This window comes from Lissotriton helveticus, chromosome 2_1 (genome assembly GCF_964261635.1).
Source record: "Lissotriton helveticus chromosome 2_1, aLisHel1.1, whole genome shotgun sequence".
Lineage (NCBI taxonomy): Eukaryota > Metazoa > Chordata > Amphibia > Caudata > Salamandridae > Lissotriton > Lissotriton helveticus.
This window is the reverse complement of record NC_136059.1, coordinates 1,142,605,459-1,142,632,644: the sequence shown is the minus strand read 5'-3', so window position 1 is coordinate 1,142,632,644 and position 27,186 is coordinate 1,142,605,459. Positions and strand designations below refer to the sequence as shown.

Sequence of the window (27,186 nt, the reverse complement as noted above, 5' to 3'; positions counted from 1 at the left end):
TTACGTTCTTTACTACCTTCATTCCAAAGTTGGTCCACGTTCATCTGATTCCCCGAAGCTACAAGGTGTTATTATTCTCTTTTTGAAATTCACGGATCTCCATTCAGTTCTTTCGGCAGCTAGATCCAAACGTCAAATTGCCTGGATGGGTCAAAGAGTGTTCTCATCTCAGGATTTCTCCAATGCCACAGCGTCCAGAAGGAAGGAGTTTCTGAATCTTCGTGCTCCTCTATGATCTCTCGGTGCTCGATATGGTTTGTTTCATCCTTGTATTTTCAAAGTTACTTACCAAAACAAAACTTGGACCTTTCAAGACCATGGAGAACTTAAAAACTTTATTCATCTTCACTCCGGTGGCGCCATGGATACTTCGAACTCTTCTAATGGATGATACTTCATGTTCTTCTAATGGCTGATCATTTAAATTTTTTCGCTTTGTCTGATTCTTTCTTATAGATTGTTGCAGTTATTCCATTTTCAAGTTTTTCCCTCTTAAACTTTTACTGTCATTCTTATCTCCTTTGTTGTTGCATATTTCTTTTACTTAACTATTCTGTTTGTTATATAGTATATTTTGCCTTGTATGCCGTCATTGTTATTTCCCAATTGTTATTTGTCTTTTTCTCTCCCTCCATAGGTTCATGATGATCTTCCCTGAATCCATGTGTCTGGCATCTTCAATTCTTTTGTCCTGGTGTGGTTTGGACTTTCACCCTTTGCCTGGTTCGTCTTGTTGTGTGTCGCCATTCCCCCCCCTTGCATTTGTTTCTCTCAGGTATGTTAATTTCAGTCATCCTTTGGATATGTACTGTCTCTTCTTCCGTTTATCTTTTTCCTCCCTTTCTTTCCTCTTCCTTCCCCTTCCTTCTGTCTACTGGTTTTTATTCTCTATTCTTGGATTTCTTATTTCTTTCCTTTTTCGGCTATTTGATGTTCACATGTCTTTTTGCATTTTGTAATGTTATTATGCTTATCTCGTTTATAAATTTAGAGTTGTTACTTGGAATGTAAAAGGTTTTATTAATCCCATCAAACGACAGAGAGTACTTTCCCATTTATCTACCTATAACCCTGATATTGTCCTTCTACAAGAAACCCACCTTACTGACCTTGAATCTCTTAAATTAAAAAGGAATTGGGTTGGTACCGTTTTATTTTCCTTTAATTCATAAAAAATTGAAATGTGAAGTGTTGTTAGAATAAACAGATTCTGATGGTAGATGGATTTTGGCTAAACTTTTAATTAATTCAATCCCTTTAACTGTTTTTAATATTTATGGTCCCACTCAACCTGACTGTTCCTTTTGGCCCTTAATTACAAGAAAATGTATTCAACACAAAGACGATTTCTTTATTTTAGGAGGAGACTGTAACCAGATTATGGATCCATTCCTTGATCGTAAATCCGCTGTTCGCTTTGTCCCTCACAAATCTCACAAACTATTTTTAGACACCGTTTTACAAGCACATCTCGCTGACTCATGGAGACTCACACATCCAGACACTTCGGACTACACCTTTTTCTCTCCTCCTCATACTTCTTTCTCTCGACTAGACTATATCTTTCTTTCTCAATCCTTATCTCAAAATTTAATTTCTTCCTCTATTGAACCCATTGTTATCTCAGAACATGCCCCCATTCTAACGGACATTGACTTGCTTCCACCTCATCCTAAACCATCTCGTTGGCGCTTTAACTCTGCACTTCTTACTGACCCTAATTTTTCCTCCTCTTTCCGCTCCTTTACTAATGACTTCTTCCAATTTAATTCCGATCCTAACACTCCTTCTCACATTCTCTGGGATTCATTTAACGCCACTGCAAGAGGATTTATCATTGATTATGTTTCTAGGAAAAAGAAACAATTTCTTCAGAAACTTATTTCTTCTCTAGCACATATTAAAAAATTGGAGCATCAATTCTACACTTCTTCAGATAAAGGCATATCACCAGAGCTTCTAAAAGCGAAAATTGCTTTTAACAAACTCTCCACTGATAATGCTTCTTCGATTCTCCTCCGTAGTAGTGCGCGTTATTATGGTGGTCGCAATAAATCTGGTAAACTCTTAGCTAGCTATCTCAAGTTCCGTAAGGAACATACCTCTATTGATTCTATATATTCCTCTGACAATACTCTTCTCCATGCAGACCAAGATATTCTTAATCAGTTCCAATTATTTTACCAACATTTGTATACTCCTGAATCTCCTCCGACTCCTTCTCTTCTTCAATCTTATTTTGGGAAATTACCCAAACCTTCTACATCTCATCTTAATTTTCCAGACCTCAAACTTGATCTTTCATTGCACGAACTTTCTACGGCTTTATCTTCTCTCACTAAAGGTAAAACACCTGGCCCTGATGGTTTTCCGGTTGAATTTTATTTACATTTTTCTGACCTCTTATTACCCAAACTCCTATCTCTTTTTCAATCATTTTATTCTTGTGGCAAAGCAGATGTTACCTTTCAGGATGCCACCATTTGTCTTATTCCAAAAGATGGTCGTGATCCCAAATTTTGTAAAAACTATCATCCAATTTCATTAGTTAATGTTGATTATAAACTTTTTGCTAAATTACTTGCTTTGCGTTTGGACCCCTTTATGCCTCATCTTATTGGGAAAGAACAGTGTGGTTTTAATAAAGGGAGACTCACCTCTGATAATTCTTGACTCTTTTTAAATGTCTTAAATAAGGCTTCTTCTCTCTCGATACCTCTAGCAGCTATTTCTGTTGATGCTGAAAAAGCGTTTGATAGAGTAGGTTGGTCCTTTTTGTTTGCTTTACTAAAGTGGCATGGTTTTTGGTCCCAAATGTATTTCTCTCATATATTTGTTATACTCCTCACCCAAAGATTCAGTTCTAGTGAATGGTCAACTTTCCTCCTCTTTTACCCTTCAAAGGGGAGTATGTCAAGGTTGCCCTCTTTCTCCACTTCTTTTTGTCTTAGCTCTTGAGCCTTTTCTATCCTCCATCCGTAATAACTCCTCCATTTCTGGTTTCCCATATGGTGATAATCAACTAAAACTTTCTGCGTATGCAGACGATATTCTCTTGTTTATTTCAGATCCTGAAGTATCTATCCCTCCTTTATTATCTGAATTTGAAGCATTTTCCCTCGTCTCAGGATACAAGATTAACTCTGACAAGACAGAAATTCTTCCTTTGACAAAATGTTGTCTTCCTCATTTGTTCTTCTCAATGGGTTTTGCTTGGAATAGTACGAAAATCAAGTATCTTGGTATTTGGTTTTCCAATTCCATTTCCTCTTCCATTAAATTAAATATGTCTTCAGTTCTATCTCGAATTGATCAGTTATTCTCCTCCTGGAACCCTCTCTTTCTCTCCTGGTGGGGTCGTCTAGATTCGATCAAAATGATGATTGCCCCGATTCTTATCTATATCTTTTCCATGTTACCCGTACATATTCCTGCCCTTTATTTTAAAAGTAATGATTCTTCCCTTCCAAAATTCCTTTGGAGGAATAAAAAATCTAGAATTTCTCTTCAAGCTCTTCGTAAAGCTAAATCGAATGGTGGTGTTAATTTTCCTGACATCCGTCTATATCACAAGTCCTTTTCTCTACGTCAAGCGTCACGATGGTTGTCGGCGGAATCTTCCCCCTTTTCTCCTCTTTGGCTCCATATTGAACAAGCTTTATTATCACCTTTTTCCTTTGAGGAAGTTTTACGTTTTTCCACTAAATCCCCTTATACTTCAATTCCTTTATTTTAACATACTTCTTCTCTACTAAGACCTTTGATCTTTCCATTGGTCATCTCACAGGAATCTTTTCTTAATACACCCATCTAATATAATTCACTTATTCTTTTAAATAACAGAACTATTTCATGGTCATCTTGGAGACTAAAAGGTATCATATGGGTCAGTCACCTCTTTGATGGTGTGCTACCTTGTTCGTTTCCCCAATTCCAGCTCCAATTTCCATGTCCGCGCTCCTTATGGAAATAATTCTTGAACGTTACTATTCTCTTCCTTCTTTGTCTTCACCAACTTCTCCTTCTCATCTTCTTGTGATACTTTCTACCCTCCCTAAAGCATCTCTTATTTATAAGTTCTTATCCTCTCCTAACCCTGATCGTGCCAAATCCAAATTGGAACTTTCTTGGGAAAGATTTGGATTATACTTGGTCCACTGCTCTTTGGGACAAACTCTGGTCCAAAACTTTGAAAATTTCCTGATCTGCGCCTCTCATAAGCAATCTTTATTCTTTCTATATCATAGACTTTACTTTTCTCCTCTTTCTATATCTCGCTTCACATCTTCTTCTGACTCTAACTGCTGGACTTGTGGTACTCCCGATGCTGATCTTCTCCATCTCTTATTTCTCTGTCCTTCCGTGTCTGTTTTCTGGAAACAGATTTGGTCTTATATTTCCCATATATTCACACTCTCCATTCCATATTCGCTCCCTATTCTTTTTCTAGGCAGTCTTTTGGACTCTTTAGTTCTTCCCCCACAATCACGAAGCCTTTTGGATCTCATGCTTGCACTCGCATTTCAACACATATCTTCTAATTGGAAGTCCCTCACGAATATTTCCATCCGCAGCTGGTGGAATTCTTTATGCCATTTTCATAGGCTTGATGTTGCCTTTGCTTCTTCCTGCACACCAACTCGGAATGTAGATCTTTATTTGTCACCTCTTACCTCATACCTTGATCACTTAGCTCAAAAGAAACCTCCTCAGGTTAGTTCAGAACATTTTAAACCTCCTTGAAGGATTTTACTCTCTCCTTCTTGTTTATTTAATCTTACTCATAATTCTTTTATATTGCAATGTTATTTCTATGATACAGACTGTGTACGATTACCTATACCAATTATCTCTTTTGCCGTTTTTCTATATAACATGATTTGATTATAATCCACCTTTTTCTTCCCTTCCCCTTCCCTCCTTTCCCCTCCCTTCAAAAAGTCCATGAAATGCTTTATTTCTGGTTTGACGTTGGTAATGTTATTCCTTCAGAATTAATTGATACGTTCTTCTTTTTTTTTTTTACTTTGCTGATGTCACTCTCTTGTTTGATCAATACTTTTCAATAAAGCTTTCAAACACAAAAAAAAGCAAGGCAACTCCTGTGTCCTAACCATGGAGAAGCAAAGAATATTAGACTGTCCTTAAGTCTTCCTTAAATCAGGAGGGTGTATGGAGTATGAGCCCTAACTCTTCTTGACTTAAATTTACTATGCTGTTTTTTAAGACAACTGCCTGCAGTGTTCGTTCTCTGGTTGATGTTGTGTCACACTCATCAGTCTAGATGCAATTGATTATTGAAGTTACAAAGAAAATGACTCCACTCAGAGTGTTATTAGTCTTTGCTTCACTCATTCTTCCATTCCCTCACCTATTCATACATCAATGCATTTCCCCACCATTCACTTACCCATTCATCCATGCACTCAGATACCTAATCAATCATTCATCTGTGCTTTTGTTCACCCATTTATTTGCTCACTCATTTGTTAATCCTTGCACCCACACATGAATCCATTCATGCCCATGTTCTTTCATAGTCTCATTGAACCATTGACTCACTCTTGAATTAATTCATTCAGCCTTATACACAAGTACAACTCAAAAACAAAGTAGAAGCACTTTCTCCAATGAAAGAAGCCACAGCATGTAGCTTTGTTGATGATGCTTGTTAAAAAGTATTAAGTAAAACATCACTGGATTTCCAGGCAATGCTAATGGGAAACTTATAACATATTCCAATATTTCTGCTGCAGCAAATACGAGAAATCAATCAATCACCAAAGCAAAGAACCATGTGTGATATTTGGTGGAAAAATCCCTTGCATGCTGTACAGTTGTGTTCACCTGGCCTCTGGCCATCTGAGTATCGTGTATCCTTGTTTTTTATTTTGACCCTAGGCTAGCACATGTATTTGCACAAAGGCCTTAGATTAGAGTAAGGTCCTGGACCTGTCCTATGACCTAGAAGCATGCACCATTACATTGACACTGAACTCCTGCCCCCATTGGGGGTTTTGCACATACAGCAGTGGTGACTGTGCTTTGTAAATCCATAGTTGTGACCAGACCTTTTAATCTGTGTCACAGGACTGACTATTTGTGTAAAGTCCAGCTTTTGTATGCTAACCCAGATCCTTGAGCTAACATCCCAAGTGTGTGTTGTGTATTTATGCATGTGAACTGTGAGGTACATGCATTGTGTATATGAGTGAGACAGAATAATGAAGGCCGGTAGGGCCCAGTTTGGGCCTTGTGCACAAGATGGATGTGAAATTGTTTCCTCAGATAGTGGAAGTGTATTGCTGACATTCCTGAAGCTGGCGGGAGGAGACAGGAAACAAGGCTCCTTTGGTAATACAAGTAGAGTTTTTGCTGAGTGGAGCTGTTGAATATTCTTCCTGTAGCATTTCCATTTGGTAGATGATGGGGGTGAAGGGTGAGATAGCAGTTAGTGTTATTCAAGATGAAAGGGACCCTTTAGGTGAGGCCTGCTGTTGCATTTACCCTGGTCCAGCGGCGGCCCACTGCCTGGTTCAGAGCCAGCAAATGTAAAATAAAACAATATTCTTGCATCTTTTTATTTTGCATTTGCTGGCTCTGATCAAGCGCTGTAGGAAGGGGCTGTGCTGAGGCATGGGAGTAGGGAGGAGGGGGCTACATGCACCCCACTCCCTAGGTGCTCATGTGTGTTTGACAGGCTGTCTCAGGCCGACCAAAACACACATGTGCACTTAGGTTTCTCCAGCCTGGCTGCATTGAACAGCCGGGCTGCAGAAACCCCCACAGACTTCCTGGCCTGAGCGTGGCATATTTCTAACCTTCTCAGGCCAATCCCCACACTGCTCTGCAGCACAGCGATTGGATGTGAGTCTGACCCAGGGGCTGCTGGGACCCAGGAAGAGGAGAGGCAGCGAACGCGACGCAAAGATAGAGGCAGCTGACAGCTAAAGGTACCTTGTTTAATCTATTATTTCTAAACCCCCCCGCCACTCCCCCCCACCCCTGCAGTCCCCCTCCCTCATTCCCTCCACCCCCCTCACCACCCTTTATTTGTGGTGGCCGCCATTGCCCTAGTTGCTGTTCATTGTGGCTGATGACTGCCACATAGAGAATGCTTTAGGTTGAAGACTTCTCTGCTATGAGGAGGATCGCTCTATGAAAAGGCAATGTCTGGAGAGTAGCATAGAAAGTATAATTAAAAGCAGAGCCACCTTGAACCACTTTGCAAAATGCAGATGATGGGTCTACTTTCTATTTTTACTGTATATAAAAGTGGGAGCCACTGATCAGCTTTTTGTTCCGGTTCCAAGTACTCTTTGACAAAGGAAGGCAGCGCTCCATTGAGTATTCAGAGAACTGCTGTGCAATCAAGGCTGATGTCCGGCTGATAGCTAGTTTTCCAGGGATGTGGGGAAATCCTCTGAAGTCTTGCTAGAAAAAGCTGTCTGTCTGACCTGAAGTACCTAAAAGCCATCTATGCCTGCTGAGAGAAGAAAGGAGCCTGCCAACCCTGCATGAGATTTGACTGTCCAGAAAGCGCCAGAAGCATCAAGACTGCTGGTGGGGTCTGTTTGAGGAATGAGGAATGAGGACAGAGGAGAGTGAGCTGCATGCCCAAGGTGCCAGTGAGGATTAGACTTTCTTGAGCAGTGGTTCTGTGTCTGAACCTCTAAATTACAGCTTTCCACTGCTGTCCACTCCGCAGCAACCAAAGAAGCTTTCCTGCAGCTGTCCAGTCCTCTGTGACCAGCGAAGTACACCCACAGCTGTTCCCCATGATTTGCACCATGAGAGTGGTGTCACCCACCCGCTTCAACTTATCACTGACGGCACCTGGAAGTAGGCAGTAAGTCAACCACATATTTATGCATTTTTATAAAGCACGGACTTTACCCGAAGGTATCAGAGCGGAGTACAATAGAACCAGTTATGTTACATGGGAGAAATGTTACAACATAGAACGTACAAAAATAGCAGGACACAGAATCAAACACAGCAGGAAAGAGGAACACAATATCAAACACAGAAAGCAAGGAATGTACAAAAATAAATAAATATTACAAATTTACAATGACTAACAAACTTCCTGGCGGGGTCTGAGAATGAAGGAATTATTTCTGAAAGTGTCTTTGGAATAGAAGAGATTTGAGGTCCGCTTTGAAGATCCGGATGGAGGTGGTGACACGGAGCAATGGAGTTCCAGATTCTCACCGCATTACCTGAGAACGATTGAGCCATCAATTTTTCCCTTTTGTAGGAGGGGGGCTCAAGCAGAAACTTTTCAGCATTCCGAGAAGGTCTAAAGCCTTCAGACACTTTCAGTTTATTCGCCAGATAGCGAGGTGAGGAAGAGTGCAAGGCTTTGTGGGTGATGCAACTGATTTGTAAATAGCTCTTGCCTCAATGGGAAGCCATCGGCGATAAAACAGGATAGGAGGGATGTGATCACTTTGTTTGGACCCTGAAATGAAGCGAGCTGCTGAATGGAGGACGGATTTGAGGGGTGAGATGTGAGATTTGGGAAGGCCAGTCAGAAGAGAATTACAATAATCCAGTCTAGAGAGTACTAGCGATTGGACCAAGGTTTTTAGATCTTTCTCCGGGAAGAACTGATGAATCCCCCACAGAAGACGCAGCTGATAACGTGCGTTCTTGGCAATGGAGTTGATGTGTGAGATTGGGTTGAGTCTTTTGTCCAGTATGACACCGAGGGATTTAGCGCAGTCGACAATGATGGGTTTACTGTTGAGTAGATTCAGCTGATCTATCCAGGATTGAACAGGAGGCGGGGAGAGAGATGTAGATAGGAGGAGGAATTCAGTTTTGGAGGGATTGAGAATGTGTTGGTGAACTAACATCCAGTTGTGAATAGAGTTGAGAGTAGAGTTGAGTAGGGAGAGATCTTGTGAGGAAGACACCTTGAGGTAGATTTAGGTGTCATCCGCGTAGAGATGGTAGAGGATTCCAGATTTGCTTAGGAGGTTCCCTAATGGTTCCAGATAGAGATTAAACAGAGTGGGTGCAAGGATAGAACTTTGAGGGATGCCTTGACCAATCACCAGCGGAGACGAGAGACTGTTAGCAATCTTGATCACTTGGGATCTGTCCGAGAGGAATGAGGCAAACCGTTTAAGCCCTGTGCCTTCCACGCCCATTCTCTGTTGAAGAGTGTTAAGGAGGGTGTTGTGATTAACAGTGTCAAAGGCTGCAGAGGTCAAGAATAATCAGAAGGCACAATTCCCCCGAATCGAGTATATGCAGCGCATCATCGATCACTAGCAGCAGGGCTGTTTAAATGCTGCAATTTCGAATAAAGCCAGACTGGAACACGTCAAGGAGATTATTGTCCATAATGTGTTGGGAAAGTTGTTTTGCAACACATTTTTCTGTAATCTTTGAAAGAAAAGGGAGATTGGTGATGGGGCGGAAGTTATTGAGGTCTTTCACATCTGTGGAGGTTTTATTTAGAAGGGGGTAACCTGTCCTGTTTTGAGGACAGCTGGGAGGGATCCTTGAATGAGGAAGAGATTAACTAGCCTGGTCCAATAAGAGAGAGTATTGGTATAGAAATCAATGGCAATGACACTAGGTATGGGGTCAAAAGAATGGTTGGAGGGTTTGGTTTCGAGGATGCATTTGAGGAGGTCATCTTCCGAGATGGCGGCAAAGTTCTACCAAGTGACTAAGGATTTTTGCTCCTCAATGGGGGTGGGGTGGTAAACCTGATCCACCGGTTATTTGATCTTTTCATCAAAGAATATAGCGAATTCAGTTGCTTTCTTTGATGCATCCTCAGGTGTGATGGTTTAGGGAGAACAGTTTGGTTTTTTGATGAGGTCGAAAAGTTTTTTGGGTCTGTTTTTAGCTGAGTCGAGGAGGGATCAGAAATGTGATGGTTTTTCTTTGAAGATGTGCTTGTGGTATTTGGATCTTGCTGAACGTAAAAGAGAGAGATTAGAGGTGGATGGAGATTGTCTCCAATGTTTCTCCAAGATTCTAAGGTTTTTCCTTTCGTCATAGAGAGCTTTATTGAACCAAGGTGCTGAGGGGGTGGGTCTTTTCCTTCTGCTTTGGAGTGGAGAGACATTGTTGATTTTGACTACAAGGATTGAGAGGCAATGGGGGGTGAGATGGTTGACATCTGCATAAGGGTCTAGACTAGGAAGTGAACGCATAGCAGAATCACACAGTGTCTTAAGATCAATGTTTTTAGCATTGCGGAACCAGATAGAAGCCCTTTTAGGATAGCTGAGAGTTATAACGTGCGAGAGGTGAAAACGGAAAGGAATGAGGAAATGGTCTGACCAGCCTACGTGAATAGGGGGAGCAATGGTATGCTGGTCTGATTTAGAAATAACAAGGTCCAGAATTGAGCCCTTGGCGTGTGTAATTTTCGAGCAGTGTTGGACTTAATCGTTAGCTGAGAGAAAGGTTGCAAGCTTGGCAGCCGAATCTTCCACGGAGCCCCAGTGGAGATTGAAGTCACCTAGGAAGATCTGCCTGTCGCTTTGTGAATATTGGTCACTAATGAAGTCGGTGAGTTCCCCCATGATGGAGGAGCAGTTACCGGGCAGGTCGTAGATGGCATGGAACCTGAAGGGTGAGCCATGATGAACTTGAAGTTCTTGGGATAGGCATTCGAACGGAAGAAGATGGTGGGAAAGGTTTTAATTTGAAGGGAGTTTCTGAAGATAATTGCAACACCTCCCCCGATCTTGTCTCTTCTGTCATTTCTGAGGATAGAGTAGTCGGTAGGTATTAGAAGATCAAACAAAGTGTGAGAGGAGTCATTAAACCAGGTCTTAGTGAGAAAGAGCATGTCGAGATTGTGTTGGGTCTTATGTCAGAGATTTCCAGTTTGTGTTTGGTTGCAGATCTGCAGTTGTGGAGCATACACTGTAGCTCTGACGCAACTGTTTTGGTGATGGGAGTGTTTGGGCTGTTAAGGGAGATAGGGATTAGATTCTTAAATGAGGGTGCCCCTTGAGAGGGGGGCTGGTAAGTTCTGCTGGAAGAGATGATCTGAATGGTGAATTGAGTAGAATTGTTAGGAGAGGAGAGTGGAGGGGTATTGACGTTGGCAGTCTTGTAGCTAGCCAGTAAGTTGGTAAAGTCTGTGGAAGACAGACTGTGGTTGGCTTTATTGGGGCGTGGGAGCAAGGAACTCCTCAGGAGGTTATTAGGGGAGGGGTGTTTCTTAGCACTTAAGGGGGAAATGGACACTTCAAGCTGGGATATGGAAGAGATGAGAGAATCAAGTTTAGTTTCCGGGGAGAGGTGGGCTGAGCATGGAGTGTTGGGTAGCTCAATGGTTAAGGGAGGGAGTGGAGTAGGCAAAGGAGGACAGGGGGATGTGGGGGACCGGGGAGAGTGTTGGGGTGCAAGAGTCGAAGGTGGGGAAAGATGGGGGTAGAAAGGAGTGAATGGAATTACAGTGATATTTTTACTGGTGTTAAGCAGAGGTGAAGAATAGAGAAGTAGGAGGCGAAAATTGAGAAGTAGAAAGGGAGGGCAAGAGGTGGAGGGGGGATGAGGGGGGTCAAGGGAAGGCCAGGGATACGGTAAGATAAGAGGAGAAGGGGCTGTACAGGGAGGGGAGGGAGGTCAATGGAAGGCCAGAGGAATTGGGAGAAGAGAGAGGGAGCAGGCCAGGTACCATGGATTATGAATAGTGAATGTAGGGGGAAAGGCACCAGGCAGAGTGGAGGGGTTTAGGCTAAATGGTAATTGTGGGAGGAGTGAGGGACTGTAAGGTCAAAGGGAAGGAAGAGGACGGAATTACCAAGAGGGGAAACAGGATTGTGAAGCATAGGAGGAGGAAGGACTGTAAGATCTGAGGGAGGGAAGAGGATGGAATTACAAAGAGGGGAGGCAGGGATGTGAGGCATAGGAGGGGGGGTGTAGGTTGTAGAGAGATGGGAAGTTTAAGAACAGAATTGAAGGTACGAGGGAAGGGGAGGAGCAGAAAGGGATGAGGAGAAGGGGAGAGGAACGGGGGAGGGTAAGGCGAGTTGATCGTTAGTTCAGGTTGTAAGAAAGGTGGATTAAGTAGGGGGAAATGGGTAGGACTAGGGGGGTTAGGGGCGGGAGATGGCATTGTAATATTGGGGAGATGCAGGGTAGGGAGGGGAAGCCGGAGGTAAAGCAGACGAGGTAAGGGGGAGATAAAGTTGGGAAGGGGCAGAATGGGAGGGGAGGGAGCAAGAGAAGAGGGGATAAAGGGTAGACCTGTGACTCCGGGGAGAGCGGTCTGAAGGAATATATGGGGGTCATAAGGGGAGAAAGGGAGAAAGACGACGAGCTAGAAGAAGAAGAATCGAGAGAGATTGTAGTCGCAGGGGTGGGACGAAGGGAGTGGAAGAGGTGGTCAAAGAGAGAGAGAGAGACAGGAGTCTGTAGATTGGATCATGACAGTGCCATTGTTATAAAGTGTAATGGTGAGAGAGTCATTAGAGCAAGCAGAGGGAGACATTTTTAACCGCTTCCCATGCGGGAAAGAAGAGGAGGAGGAGACGTTGAAGGAATTGAAGAAGCTGGAGGACCAGGAAGGGATGTAGTGAGTGAAGAAATGTAAGTCATTTTTGATCTTCCCTAGACGCCCATTATGGAATTGGTCAACAAAGAGGAAATCTGGAAATTTTTCAATGGTGTTATGCTTGAACCGTTTTGCTGCTGCTTTGGACAGATTAGGGAGATGAATGACTTTGAAGCAGTTAATTCCAGACTTAATTCGAATAGAAGCCATGATAAGGTGATGAGGGGATGGCGTGGTGTGAGGGGTAGAAAAAGGGGCCACTAGGGAAGAGATAGCGCAAAGAAGTATAATAGGAGGGGGGGGGCGCATATTCCGGAAATCGAGTGAAAATAAACCAAAAGGAGTGAGGTCAGATCAGGACCAAAAGTAGATACCTAACTAGGCTAAAAACAGGCAGGAAGGTAGAGGGGATAAGCAGCATCTGAATATTTTAGGGGAAACCAGTGGTCAATGCACAAGTGTCATTAGTGAAGATCTCGATTATTCTAGTATGGTGGAATGTGGTGAGTTGACATATTCAAGATAGCCGCCACAGTTAGAGGATAGACCATTCCTCTTTCTATTTCCATAGACAATTCCGCAAGTAGGAAGTAATGATGAATGTTGCCCTATCCAAAATGGCCGCTATAGATTGACCATAGATCATTCCTCTTTCTATTTCCAAAGACCACTTTGATAAGCGTACATACCTCTTTTATTTCTAATAGTGGAAGAGGAAGCACAAAATGTGTTGCCCTATCCAAGGTGGCCACCATAGATTGAAAGATCATTCCTCTTTCTATTTCCAAACCCACTTAGTCATGCCTGCATACCTCTTCTATTTCTAATAGTGGAAGAGGAAGCACAAAATGGGTTGCCCTATCCAAGATGGCCGCCATAGATTAAAAGATCATTCCTCTTTCTGTTTCCAAACCCACTTAATCATGCATGCATACCTCCTCTATTTCTAATTGTGGAAAGAGGAAGCACAAAATGGGTGCCAGTCTGTGGTTGTTATTGGAGATGATTGCTTAGAACTTAGCCATTTTGATGGTGTCGAGAAGTTGCACAAAAAGTCAGGACAATGATAATACTATAACAATGTGCCAAATAACCAACACAGTACAATTATGCAAACTCTCTCTTCATTAAACCAGACATTTCTATAAATCCCTGCCACAAACCCCAAGAAGTTATACTTTCTGCAGCGGGCTTAGGCCCAAATCAAGATCCTCTTAGTCCTGGAACCGCGGTAAACCTTCCAGACACCATTGTCCCTATCTACCTGTCAACAAAATGGTGGTTAGTCTGGCCGCCGGTGGAATTGCAGTCTGGTAGAATCTGATGCAAAGTCTATAAGGTTGATGTGCCCGAGTTCCTGACTGGGCAAAATACAGACTTACTTGTTCGGCCAAGTCTGGCGCTGCAGAGGTGACTACCCGCAACCGTGGCACAGGGTGAGTAACTGCACCGGTGCGGCAGTTTCAGCAGAACCGGCAAGGTCACCATGACCTGCTCCAACACCAGGGGCTACCCCAACTTCCAGAAACTTGTCCTTCTGAACTTAGAGCTCTGACGGGGGAGTCAGCTGCCTTCCTACACCAGAACTGCCCCAGGACTTGAGAGAGCTGTACCAGCGTGAAGAGTGCACCCTCTCCTGGAAGCAGGAGAGAGGTATTGTGTGGGTTGCCTTTCCTCCACTGGCCTTTAGTCCTCGCCGAATGAAAATTTGCATGTGGTAAGACTTTAAAAACTGAAAGCGGGCACTGTACTGATCTGAGCACTCCCAAATGTAAAAGGGGTAATATGCAACTGAGCCTTGATTTATGCCTTCTGAGACACCTTAAGCCACAGAGGAGACACACGTAGTTAAGAGGAGGGGCACTTGAGAGGAGGAAGGGTGGGTGGCATACCAATGTGCAACCACCTTAGCATCAGTTGCCTGGACTCTACCTATTAGATATTGAGTATGCAATATATAGTCTGAAGTCTGTTGTACAGCGCTCTTATTTTTTTTAATTAAAACATTTGGTTAGACAGTCAGTTATTGTGCTGTTGGGTGATTGTTGAGTTCGGAGCCCAAGCTCCCCCATAGTACCTCCCTGAGAAGCTTGATAACTCCACATCACTACCAAGGAGAGTCATGGACTGAAGAGGTTATACTAGGACCAGTTTCAGAGCCATGGTAGGATGGACCTGGAACATCAGAGACCTACAACTCCAGTCCCCACGGCTGAGACCCAGTAGCCCCAGCTTGCCCCCCGACCCCCCGAACAGTGTGCTCCACTGAATAAATACCCATGCACATTCTAGTGAAATGGCAAGTAGCACTAGATATCAATTCTGCATCAGGACATGCCTTTCATTACTCCAGGGCCAGGTAAGATGTTGTCCATCAACATGATTGTGCTGCCAATAGTACCATACTAAATATGTCAGTTTCTCAGGGGTGTGCTCAGCAAGTGAGAATACAGCTCAAAATGGCAGCATGTTGTTCGTGATTACTAATATCTAAAAAGGCAAGTAGTGGTTATTTTGATAGGAGCGTGCTTCCTTTGTCAACAAGCTGCTCTTAAGGTTTTAGGGGATCAGGATTGGTGCGGGCAGACTAATATTATAGTTACTCATTACAGTACACGTGGTGCCACATTGTCAGTTTCCACAATGCTCCTGACACAAAACACCACTGCCAAGCCAAAAAACGCATTGTCCGCTAAATGTCTTGTCAGAATCAACATTCCCAAATATCACTAGTACCACTACCATGTCAGAAACCAAAGTGCCTTGTTAGGTAAAGCGTTACAGTTCATGCATCCCTAATATTGTGGTTTTTGCACCACTGTTGGGAGCTGTACATAAAATCACATTGCATAGGTGTGTCCAACGTTGTCATTCCAAGATCCACAGTAAGATGATATGTACAGCTCCATTGAAAAGTCAAAAACCAAATTGTAAGTGATACCTTAATTTGCAAAATACATGTCAAAATGCGCAATTTAAATATAATAGCCTCTCATTGTGGATTATGGTATTTCACCCAGAGCGATACCTCCATGTGAAATCCTGCATCTCACAATTTAAAGTTCTCCATGTCCGGAATTGTTGGGTCCTCAAACTCCAGACCCTATAAACAGGGCAACTTGAAATATGTGATTGTGTGGCTGCTGCAATTTTCGCGTAATTGTAGATTTACTGCAATAGCCACACAATCCATCACCTGCTGCCTAATCTGCAGATTTTAACCCCAAAAAATAATTTTTGTTTCTAGCTCAAAGGGTTCAAAGTTACTAAAAATGCAACGGCACGTGCTGCAGCACAGTGGAAGGCCCTCTGTAAAGTTGGACTGGTCACCATTCTGTTGCTTAATGCTATATTTGGGTGTTAAACTGGCACTAAAAAGGTGCAAGTAATGCCCAAACAGTATTAACATGTTTAAAATTGGCAAATGTGCCGCATAATTTGCCTTTTCTTGCTGCATAATTTGCACAACCGTGCCACATAATTTGGCCTTCCACTGCCCCATAATTCATGTGGCCCTGCCTATAATTCCGGAGCCGAAGAAACCGACCCTATCTATTCTGCTGCAGAGACAGGCGTTTTGTGCAGCATCATAGTAGCCGAGCCCTAGGACTCCTCCTAACAGACCCGCAGCAGACCAAAGAAGAAAACAATGCTCCTCCAGGCAGGCCAAGGCTTCCCTGTTCACCAATGGACCCGCACTGACACCGCCTGCTCAGAGCAGGCTGAAAACCTCGGAGGTTTTCCCCTCAAAATTAAGGAAAACTGTCTGGAAAAAGATCTCCTTTTTTATTACAGGGTGCGAAGTTATTACCTGTTCTGTGGGGAAAACTTGCAATCACCGGAATTTGGTGCTGGGATAACAGCCGAAATAATAGACTAGGCCCCGGTATCTCTGAATAAATGTCCCCAGTAGTCGTAATGAGGGCCATAGTGCTTAAAAAGAATCGTAATGTATGTACAAGGATAAATAAATGTATTACATGTTTGTTCTTTCTGATGCTATGTAGCCTGGACGAAGAAGCATTTTCAGCATCGATAGAAAATCATTAGCAGAGCTGATAGACCCGTACTGCTTTTAAAAGGTGAAACCGATTTGGGCAACGGGGAATGTCCGATATTTTAATCAGTCAAGACTGAAAAATATTGTATTTCGGTTGCAACAATTATCTCTGTCATACAGTAATGAGGATTTTTGGGAAAGCGTTCTGACCGTCTGCGTGGCTTGGATGAACGTCTTTTCGTTTCTGTCAGATGAATGGCGTATGTTTTATATGCAACGACGTACGTTTGTAAGTGATTTTTGATGATGGAAACGAGCAATCAAACATTTATCTGATCTGGTGACTATGATTTCTGAAAATGCTTGCAAAATAGTGTTCACAGAGATGTTTGCAAGGAGCTATTTTATGAGATGGCTAGTTCCTCACTAACACGCATTAGAAAAATTGAAACAATTTGAAAACATAATTGTGAACAACCACGATAGAAGTGAAGGCATGCATTCGATCATCCATTCATCCTCTCTCTGGCAGTGAAACACTGCTGACTGAAGTTACGCTTGATTTGTGACGAAATATCTTGTGAAGGTTGGTTTCAGGGTGTAGTTAGAATTGTTCGACATTGTAAAAATCTTGTTTTCATTAATGTAGCGTGATAGGACTATTCTCCTCTTTGTCCGCAAGGTGGCAGTAAAACACCAGCAGCCCAATTGTAATGTTTGTAGCTAATAATCCAAGTATATACACACCTCACCGAAAAAGTTCCACTTCAAATATTTCCGTATTTGTGGTTGTTTCTGAACACCCATGTCAAGGTATTTAATGTTGTAAATCGCGTGTCCTCCTTGTTGTAACTTTTGTACCAATGAATAAACCCAAACAGTAATTGTTGTATTGTTATCCTTTCAACAATGATATGACACATATTAAAGCGAGTGCAGAAAGCTGCTTGTAACAATATGTGCTTCAGTCAGCTGTGGTATTTACCTCTAATTAAAAAAAAAAATCAGATCACATCCCACAAGGTTCAGTCCTTGTTCCTGTGCTTTTCTAGAGCAATCTTGGTAGCATTACTTTCTCCTTAGTTTTCTTGTACCATCTCTACCCAAATTTGCTTCTTTTTTTCAAAATGTTACCCATGCGCTTCACGCTTCTCTCCCTCTGCTTCATGGTCATTTTTCAAAGGATAGTCAGGGGCGGCACCTCCATGTGTGCGGAGGAGCGTCGCCCACTGCTTTCTCGCAGTGCGAGAAGCAGAAACATAAAATGGTATAAATGGCATTTTATGTTCTCCTTTTTGCACTGCAAGAAAGCAGAAGAAGGGTTTGGTTGGGAGCGGGCAGGTGGCCGGGTCTGCTGGAGTCCATGGGAGGAGTGGCTAGCCCAATGTTGTGGGCGCTGGTTGGTCGGCCCCAGGGCCGAACAAACCAGTCATGCACACCCTCCCTTTTCTCCATGTAGGGTGCATGCAGCCTACATGGAGAAAACGGCCTACCCGCAGTCCTAGCCAATCACAATGCTGCCATTGCAGCATTGTGATTGGCTTGGGGAGGGGAGGGAGGCTGCTGTGGCTGCTTCCTGCGAGGACTGGACCGCCGAATGTAAGTTTTTATTTTTTTTAATTTAAAACCCCCCGCCACGCCATCCCCTCCCCACGCAAACCTGGCCCCCACCCACGATTTATGCCAGCCGCCACTGGCTTTCTCCGCTCATTAACAGAACTTTTGTAAGAAGATATTAACTACTTTCTCCTAAAATGGTACTGTCAACTTTTACATCACGTAAAATGTGCCCCTGACACTCTCATCTCGAACGTGCCTGCTAGAAACCTTGGTGTGCTACTCAACCGTACTTTGTGCTTAGATTGTTTCATTGTAACAATAAAACGAATTCTAACATTCCCTTCCACACTGACAGAACATTGATGTCTTCACTGGTCGTCAGTAAGCTGGATTGCTGCATTGGTTTATTAGGGGTAACAGCCTTTACAACAAGGTTTTTTTTCTCGCTGTACCTTTACCAACCGTGTTTTAAAAATGCATATGCTTTTACAACAAATGCCTTTTTACCACGTCTTTTAGGTAAGTTCGAGGGTGTGGGGGGGTCTCCCCCACAAATACATTGTTTATATATATATAAATATATATAAAAACAATCCATGGTAAATGCATGCGTTGTAAAAGCATATGCGATCTAAAAAAAGTGGGATAAAAAATGCATGGTAAAGGCATGCAGAGTATTTCCCTGCATTGTTCCGTCATACAACCGCTCATTATCGAGTCACCCCCAGCATTCATTCTTCCAAGTGGATAAGGTAATAAATTGCAACACTGTGCCCTCTTACATTCTCCCTAGACATACCTCTATCTAAAGTATCACCACCAGGCTGGATGGCTATCTGTTCAAAACAGAGCCCAGTGTATAGCTCTTGTTCTAGTCGTCGAATGTGTGAATGGGCTATGCCCCACTTAGCCATAATTCTCCCTCCCTGCAATCGTCGCTAATAGACGCACCTCCCTGCATGACCTCAAAGTTCTGTTCTTTTAACATGCTTGGACCTCATCTCTGAAAATCACTCCTCACTGACTTGTGCTCCAGCTCCTCTCCCAACTTTTATGTCTGCTGACAATTGGAGAAATGTACTCCAGTAACCCATAAACGGGGAATCAGGGTGTAGCAGAGGAAAGGAGGTGGTGTCACAAGGAGTAGCGCTTGAAAAGCAGGGTCTGACAGGCAACTTATAAATTTTATATTTTTTAATGCTGCAAAGAAAGTGGCAACAAGGGCATATGTGACAGTAAATCTCTTGTAACTCACCTAGTTGTTCACAAAGAGGCTGAATTTTAAAATACCTTATGGGAGAAAAGACACTGGCTACAAAGATCTTTGTGTGCCCAGCAACTTTGAGGGGATTTCAATAGTGGTAAGATAAATCGAGTAGTTAAGAGAGTTCTGTGTTTTGTCCAGTCACAGTTTGGACTCCTGAAGTACCATAGTGGGTTCATGTACCTGCTGCAAAGCACAGCATGCAACAACCAGATCACAGGTTTGTATTTATTTAGCTAGGTAAGTAGGCTACTGCTTTTGACAGTGAGATAATTGTGTTACTTTCAGTTCATAAGTAGCAAGACTTCTAATATAGCACAATAATATATTTACTGGCATCAAATAGCTGCATACAACCTGTAAGTTATGGGTTAAGATCCTTATTGTTTTTTCCTCAATCTGTTGTTATTCTGAGATTGCAATGAAGGGTTCCTTTCTCGAGTAATAAAGTATTGTTAGTACATACATCACAATCGCTCCATTACATTTTATATCCAGACCTAGGGCCCGTTTAGGATCGCGGTAAATCCGCATCCTCCGGGCCGGCGGAAGCCACCGCCGGCCCGGAGGATGCGGATTCACCGCGGTGGACACAGAAAAGACCCCCTGCCAGATTAGGATGGCTGGGGGGTCATTTTTCCATCCGCCGCTTTTCCGCCGCGGTCGCCTTCCGACCGCGGCGGAAAAGCTCTAATATGGTGGCGGTGTCTATCAGACACCGCCAGCCATATTAGGATGCCGGCGGAGACATGCTTTTCCATGGCGGGTTTCCCGCCGTAGAAAATCATGTGGAGTTTAAGTATGGGGGCCCGTTGCAGGCCCCCAGGGGTGTTAGGGCGTGGGGAGTGCACATGGGGGGTACCTATGGTACCCCCCTGCCTTTGCATGCACGAAGCGGCAGGCACCACGTGGTGCCTGCCGCTTCGTGCATGCAACGGAAAACATGCACATTTAACCTTGCGGCGGGTGCTGCTTGAAGCAGCATCCGCCGCAATGTTAATATAAGGGGATGTGACCGCCAGGGTGACGGTCACATCCTAATTCCGAGGGAGGGAATGCCGCAGCCCCTGCGGACGGTCCCTCCACCTCGGGGGTGGTGGACGGACGCTGGTCCGTCCGCCATCCTAATCGGGCCCTTTGTCTTTTTCTCAGCCATTAACCATTAACACTCTCTCTCTCTCTCTATATATATATATAGGTATATATATATATATAATATGAGTACAAATATTCCCGCTATACAATTCCTACACGTTATAACCCACTTTGTCTTAAGTAACATTTCCCGTACGTTGATTTACACACTTGTGTTATTTATTGTCCCTCTATGTGGGGATGTAAAGTGCTCTGACACCCTACACTGGTGTGAAAAGTGCTCTAAACTAATTACATTTAAAAAGTACTATATGTCATTTAAATCAATATTTGTGTAATTACTCACACACATAGATACATCTCGCATCCTTACAGTGCATGCATATCTCTTACAAACCTGTCTCCAGATCATAGGGGCATATTACCAACAACTAGCGATAATTTTTGTCTCTAACTTGTTTAGAGACAAAAATTATCGCCGCACATCGGCGATTTTTATCGCAGATAAACCTTGCTATTAGCAAGGTTTATCGCAAATGCGATAAAAAACGGCCGCAATGCATGAATATCGCTGAAAAGTCAGCGATATTCATGCATTATCGAGCAAATGCTCTTAGCCATGTTATCCACCTCCCATTGGATAACATGGTGAAGAACTGCTCAGGGCAGGTGTTAGCTTTTGGAGATATTCGCGCTTAGCGCGAATATCTCCAAAAGTTGGTAATAGGAGATAGCGATGTTAGTGACTGTTTCCAGTCGCTAACATCTTGGCACGCCCACTTTGCATGTCATTAGTGATAAATATCACTGACATGCAAAGTGGGGCCCAAGATGGTCGCTATCTCCTATTAGCTGTCACTAACTGGTGTTAGCGACAGCTTGGTAATAGGGAGATAATTTTATCTCCGCTTTCTTGGCTTTTAAAGCCAAAAAAGCGGAGATAAACCCCCTTGATAATATACCCCATAGTTTCCCTAAAGTACTTGTGAAGTGATAAGCAGTGCTCCTTTGTTTCCTTCCATGGGTCCCAGCCAATATAATACCTGAACAAAAGACGTGCTGATGGCATTTAAATCAGGCCTTTGTTTTGGGACCAGCCGCAGGTGGAAATAAGAAAGCCCCTTGTTCCCTGCAGGTTGCTGTTCCGAGCGGAATACAAACAACGTGCGTGCACTACTGAATTATGCCTCATTGTCAGAAAATGGCACCAGGACAAATTCAGCATGTTTCCCTGTGTCGGCCAGTATTAGCTACTGGAACTAAGGGGCATATTAGCAAGGGAGTCTTTGCCGGTTTAGCAGCACTTTTTGCCGCTAAAGCGGCGATATTTCAATCACCCTATCAGCAAGCTGTCGCTATCAGCTGTTAGTGACAGCTTTCTGGTGAAAGCGACCGTTTTGAGTGCCGCTTTGCATGTCAGCGATATTTATCGCTAATGACATGCAAAGTAGGCGTTCCCAACCAAAAGACCACGGAAACAGCTGCTAACAGAACTAATGCCTATTAGCAATGAGGCCCCGGCCCCGGTTAGCGATGTAAAAAGTAGAGATAAATGGGGTTATTGCAGGAATTTTTACACCTGCTAAAATCCTCACTTAGCCATTATTCTCAATGGGAGGTGGATTCTAAAGCTAAATCCTCCCCTGCCTATTAGCAAGTTTTACCTTAGCGATAAAAGTTTTATTGATGTTGTACTTGTGTTTTTGGTGGATTTTGCCACTATCGCTGGATCTTTTATCGCATTGGAGAAAAACGCTAGTAATAATGCGCTATCTCCGCGATAAGATCTAGCAATAGACAGCGATTAAAAAAATGCGCTAAGCGCGATTTGCGATATTTATCGCACGCCTTTGCTAATATGCCCCTAAGTTTTTGCGGTTCCAGTAGATTCCCCTACCTCTCAGCACTGGGTTTGCTCTAAAACATCCCTTTTTAAACAAGGGGAATTGAACAAGTCCTTCATAACAATCCTGTTTTTCATCTCCCCTTCCACTCAGCCAGGAACCAATGCCAACCATGTCTCTATGTAAATATACGTATTGTAAGATATTAATGTATGTAGCGTGTCATACTGTAAGCAGTGTCTTGTCTCAGTACTTAGATGATACCAACCGAAAGACTGTCCTATTTATTTTATCTACCAAATTGTTTATTTTCAGCTAGGTACTGCAAAGCAGCATTTCTTGCCAAAATGACCTTGCTGCTATTTTTTAAACAATGTAAGACTGAAAAGTTGAGAACAGCAAGGATGGGGGTTGAGGAGCTCTTTTGGAACTGCTGATTTTTTTGATCTGCCTTTAAAAGGAATGTGATTTTTCCATAACAGCTTCAAAGAAGGGTCGGGCATATTATCAAGAACAACGTAAAAATTATCGCTGGTTTAGCGGCGGAAAACTGCCTCTAAAGTGGCTATAATGGGCTTGATAATATGCCCTTGAGAAATCCAATAGAAGTCCATGTTCTGCTGTGAGCATGGGCATCTATTGGAATTCTCCAGGGCATATTATCAAGCCCATTATCGCCGCTTTAGCGGCAGTTTTCAGCCGCTAAACCGGCGATAATTTTAACGCTGACCTTGATAATATGCCTCCCCCGTTCCTGTGAGTTGTTTTCTCTTAACACTGCACTAAACTGAATGCCAAGCTTTCTATGTGTGTTAAATGGAGTGTTGCATGTTGGAGTAAATTTACAGAGTGCAACCGAATTTCTGTATTACAGATCAAACGGTACATCTCTTGAGTGCATTATGGTGCTCGTGTCATACGGACCACAGGGGTGTAAAGTTATGGGGTTGCACCTAATGTCATCCGAGTGACCAAAACATTTCTAGAATATTCCCCTCTTTAAATTTTGGTCAGGGTGAAGGTGTTTTCTTTATAAACATCTCTATCTGTGCTGTGAATTAGAGATTTATATGGAACGAGAAATCAATTAGTCCTAAATTTATTCATGGATTTCAGGCCCAGCAATCAATGCAAGTCCACTCAGTGGACTCAAGGGGACCTAGTTAATTCCTGATAATGTGTCTGAGGGGGATTACCATTGATGCTCTATTTTTTTCCCTTTTCTTAGCTGAAAGAGGATATCATGCAAGAACGGAGGATGGACAGGAGGCTTTCCTGCCCGGGCGAAAAGAACAGAAGCCCAAGTAGAAGGCTCTCACTCCCGCTGGCCATGCCTAAAATGGAACACTCGAAGGTTACTGGGTATGACTACAAAGTCTTCCAGGTTAGTGCAAATAACGTTTCCCTGTCAGGAAGGCAGAAAAAAATACTTCAGGGCTTATTTACAAGCCGTCAGTGCGTCACTTTTTCCCCTTTTTAAAAGTGACGCAGCGACGGCGCACGGGGCTTGTAAATAAGTCCCTTCCTGTTCTGACGCCGCGTGACTGACACAAGCTGTTCTTCAGAAAGGATGGAGTAACAGTGCGCGAGCGGCAAGACTGGAACACTGAACTCTCAACCGTTTTTTTTCTATTCGTATTTGAATCAGAGCAAAGGAAACATGGATGTAGCCTTGCAATTATGCCTTTTATGTTTGACTGTGTTAGCCTTTTTAACATGTTGATGAATTAGCAGGAAACCGAGGCATATTGATAAAGTCCACTGTGGAAACCAAACTCAGCCTTGGCTAAATTGTTCTAAGCAGCACCGCAGGAGGCAACAACTGGGATAGAGTTAAGGGGGCTTTCAGGGTTGCTTTATGTCTGCCCTTCCTTTTCAGTCTCCAACCTTACAGCCAACCGAGAAAATTCCAGTGTGGCAGAATGGCCAGTCTGGCTCCTTACGGATGTTTTAGCAGTGTTAGGTTTACAAAATTAAGAATCATATATCTGACTCATAACTGTTTTCCACTAATGTCTAATACTTTGCTGACCAAAATGGGTTCCCTGACAGAATATCGACCCTGCACATAGCGAGATACAAAAATATTGGGACCAAAACATCGATGACAAAAATATTGTCATCATATCTTTATGTTATGTTATGTTATCAAACTTATACCGCGCTCAGCTGCCCCAGCAAAGGCAAGGCAAGGCAAGGCACCCGAAACACAACACTGTTCAAAGGCCAGAGAAATGGAGCAACAAAGAACAGATTAAAATAAACTACACAAATAAAATAGTCTTGATAGCCCGTCTAAACAGCAAGAGATCTTCAAGGGCCCGGATGTGAGGGGGGAGAGATTTCCAGAACTTCGCCGCTAACACCCGAAAAGAGCGACCGCCGACTCTGCTCAGCCCAGGGATCTGAGGGTTCGTGAGGGTACATATGGCCTCAACAAATTCTCTAATATTTGGGGAGATGAACCCTTGAGGATTTGGAAAGCAAGGCATAAAACCTTGAATTTGATCCTCTGGTTCACAGGAAGCCAGTGGAGAGAGCGCAACGCGTTTGAAACAGAGCACTGCCTTGGCAGACCAATCACCACTCTGGCTGCAGCGTTTTGAACTCGCTGCAGCCGGGTGAGTTCTGACTGATTAATCCCCACCAAAAGCGAGCTAGCATAATCCAGCCGGGACAACACTGAGGCTTGGACCACTAGCTGCCTAGTGGGTGCGTCGAAAAATTTCATGATAGGTCTTAGACCTCTGATAATGCCGTAGCAGGTAGCCGCCACCTTCCTAGTATGGCAGATGAAACTAAGAGTCGGATCCAGCCAAACCCCAAGATTTTTTATCTCCGATACTGGAGAAGGGGTCACACCCAGTTCAGGAGGCCACCACCTGTCCCCCCCATAGCTCCGCCTGCTTGCCGACCACCATGACCTCGGTCTTTTTGGCATTTAACTGGAGACAGTTGGAATTCATCCAGTTAGCCACTGCTCGTAGTCCGTCACGGAACCTGGGAGCCTCCATGTCAGAGTCCCCACTCAACGTGACCGCCAGCTGCGTGTCGTCTGCATATGAGACCATCATCAGGCTCCACTGCTTGACGACCGCAGCCAGCGGCCTCACGTAAAGGTTAAATAGAGTGGGGCTTAACGAAGAGCCCTGCGGGACACCCAGTTCCAACGGATAAGATTTAGACTGGCAGGGCGGAATCGCAACCTTGAAAGACCGTTCGGCAAGAAATGAACGAAACCAACATAGGGCAGAACCCGTGACACCTACTTCTTCCAGGCGCTGAAGCAAAATCCTGTGCGAGATCGTGTCGAACGCGGCACTTAGATCTAATAGCAATAGTGCCGCCGTCCGACCCTCATCAAGCACAGAACGCAGGTGTTCAACCATAGAGAGTAGGGCAGTCTCCGTTCTGTGGCCAGCACGGAACCCGTTCTGGGTGGGATCAAGGATGTTAGTCCTAGTAAGATGGTCAGAAAGAATTCCGTTCACATGGGCCTCAGTTACTTTCGTAGCCCAAGGTAGAAGGGAAACAGGGCGGTAGTTCTCAGGTTTGAGGGGGTCTAGGGTCGCCTTCTTCAGGATCGGTGTGACTACGGCCTGTTTCCACCTAGTGGGAACTACACCTGAAGATAAAGACAGGTTAATCAAATAAAGCACTGGAGCACGGCATAGCGGGGACATATTCCTGAGCTGAGCCGGTTTCATCGGATCTGCAGGGGAACCCGATTTGATTTTGAGGCTCAAGGTGTTAAAGGCCTCAGTTGATAAAAAGGGCAGAGTAGTGAGAGACTCACATCCACCCACACTACAGCTGACCGGCTCCGAGATGTGAGTGCCCTTCGGAAAAGTTTGATAGATGGCTTGAACTTTCTCAAGAAAAAAGGAGGCCAGGTCCTCACAGTGGGAGTCCGAACAGATTTCCGCCGTCGTTGCTCTTTTAGCCATCAGGTCCTTTAGCACCTTAAAGATGAGTTTCGATGGATTAGAGCTGTTCTGGAATTCTTGGGCATAAAAGGTTGCACGTGTTCTACACACTACCCTATGGTATATTTTGATTTTGGCGAGGTAGCATGCCTTTTTCCTCGGATCATACGATTTTCACCACTCCCTCTCAGCCTGTCTACAGGCTTTTTTAAGAAGCGCTAGAGAGCTATCATACCAGGGGCTGGGCTCTTTTGTGCGACACCTAGACCAAACCATGGGAATCAGTGAATCAAGAGCGTGGGTAATCCACTCACAGAAGAGATCATAACCACGTTCCACATCTGTTAAGGGGCCCAACGGAGCCTCTTCCAGCAGATGGTAGAGATCCTCCAATCTCAGTTTGTTCCAGTGTCGCCTAAGTACTGTTCTTTCCTGCGGTTTAAAAGGAGACTCATGAATGGGACATAGCATTTTCACCAACATATGGTCTGTCCAGGCGATCTGAGTAGGGCATAGAGCTCTAACCCCCTCTAAGTTGGTAAAAAAAGGATCAAGGATATGCCCTCCCATATGTGTGGGAGATGTGACCAGCTGGGTAAGTTGCAGGGCCTCTAAATCGGCCAGCATGCTGCTGATAGAAGGGGCGGTCGGTCAATCAAAATGGAGATTAAGATCACCGATAATATTGAAGTTAGCACATCCTAGTGCGACAGTGCTAATTAAATCAGGGAGAGCGGCCCTGAAAGCAGAATCTCAACCCGGAGGGCGATAAATCAGAATACCAGAGAAGGTAAAGTGATTACTAATCGAAACTTTGAAGAGAGCGCTCTCACAACCCGGGATTTTTAAAACTTTCCACTCGCATGGATAACACGACTTGGTGGCCAACGCAATCCCTCCCCCCCTAGTAGCCCGATTCAACGTGTAGATGGAATATTCCGGGGGAAAAGCAAAGTTCA

General features: G+C 43.8%; 1 protein-coding gene across 2 annotated transcripts in view; it reads left to right on the top strand.

Moving 5' to 3' along the window:
- CCDC171 (coiled-coil domain containing 171) overlaps positions 1-27,186 on the top strand; it is a 2,807,212-nt gene that overhangs the window by 2,439,748 nt on the left and 340,278 nt on the right. For both annotated transcript variants that reach the window (XM_078675985.1, XM_078675986.1), the window contains one exon: positions 23,530-23,685. In XM_078675985.1, coding sequence (XP_078532111.1) covers positions 23,530-23,685 — 156 coding nt within the window. The remainder of the gene's footprint in view (positions 1-23,529; positions 23,686-27,186) is intronic.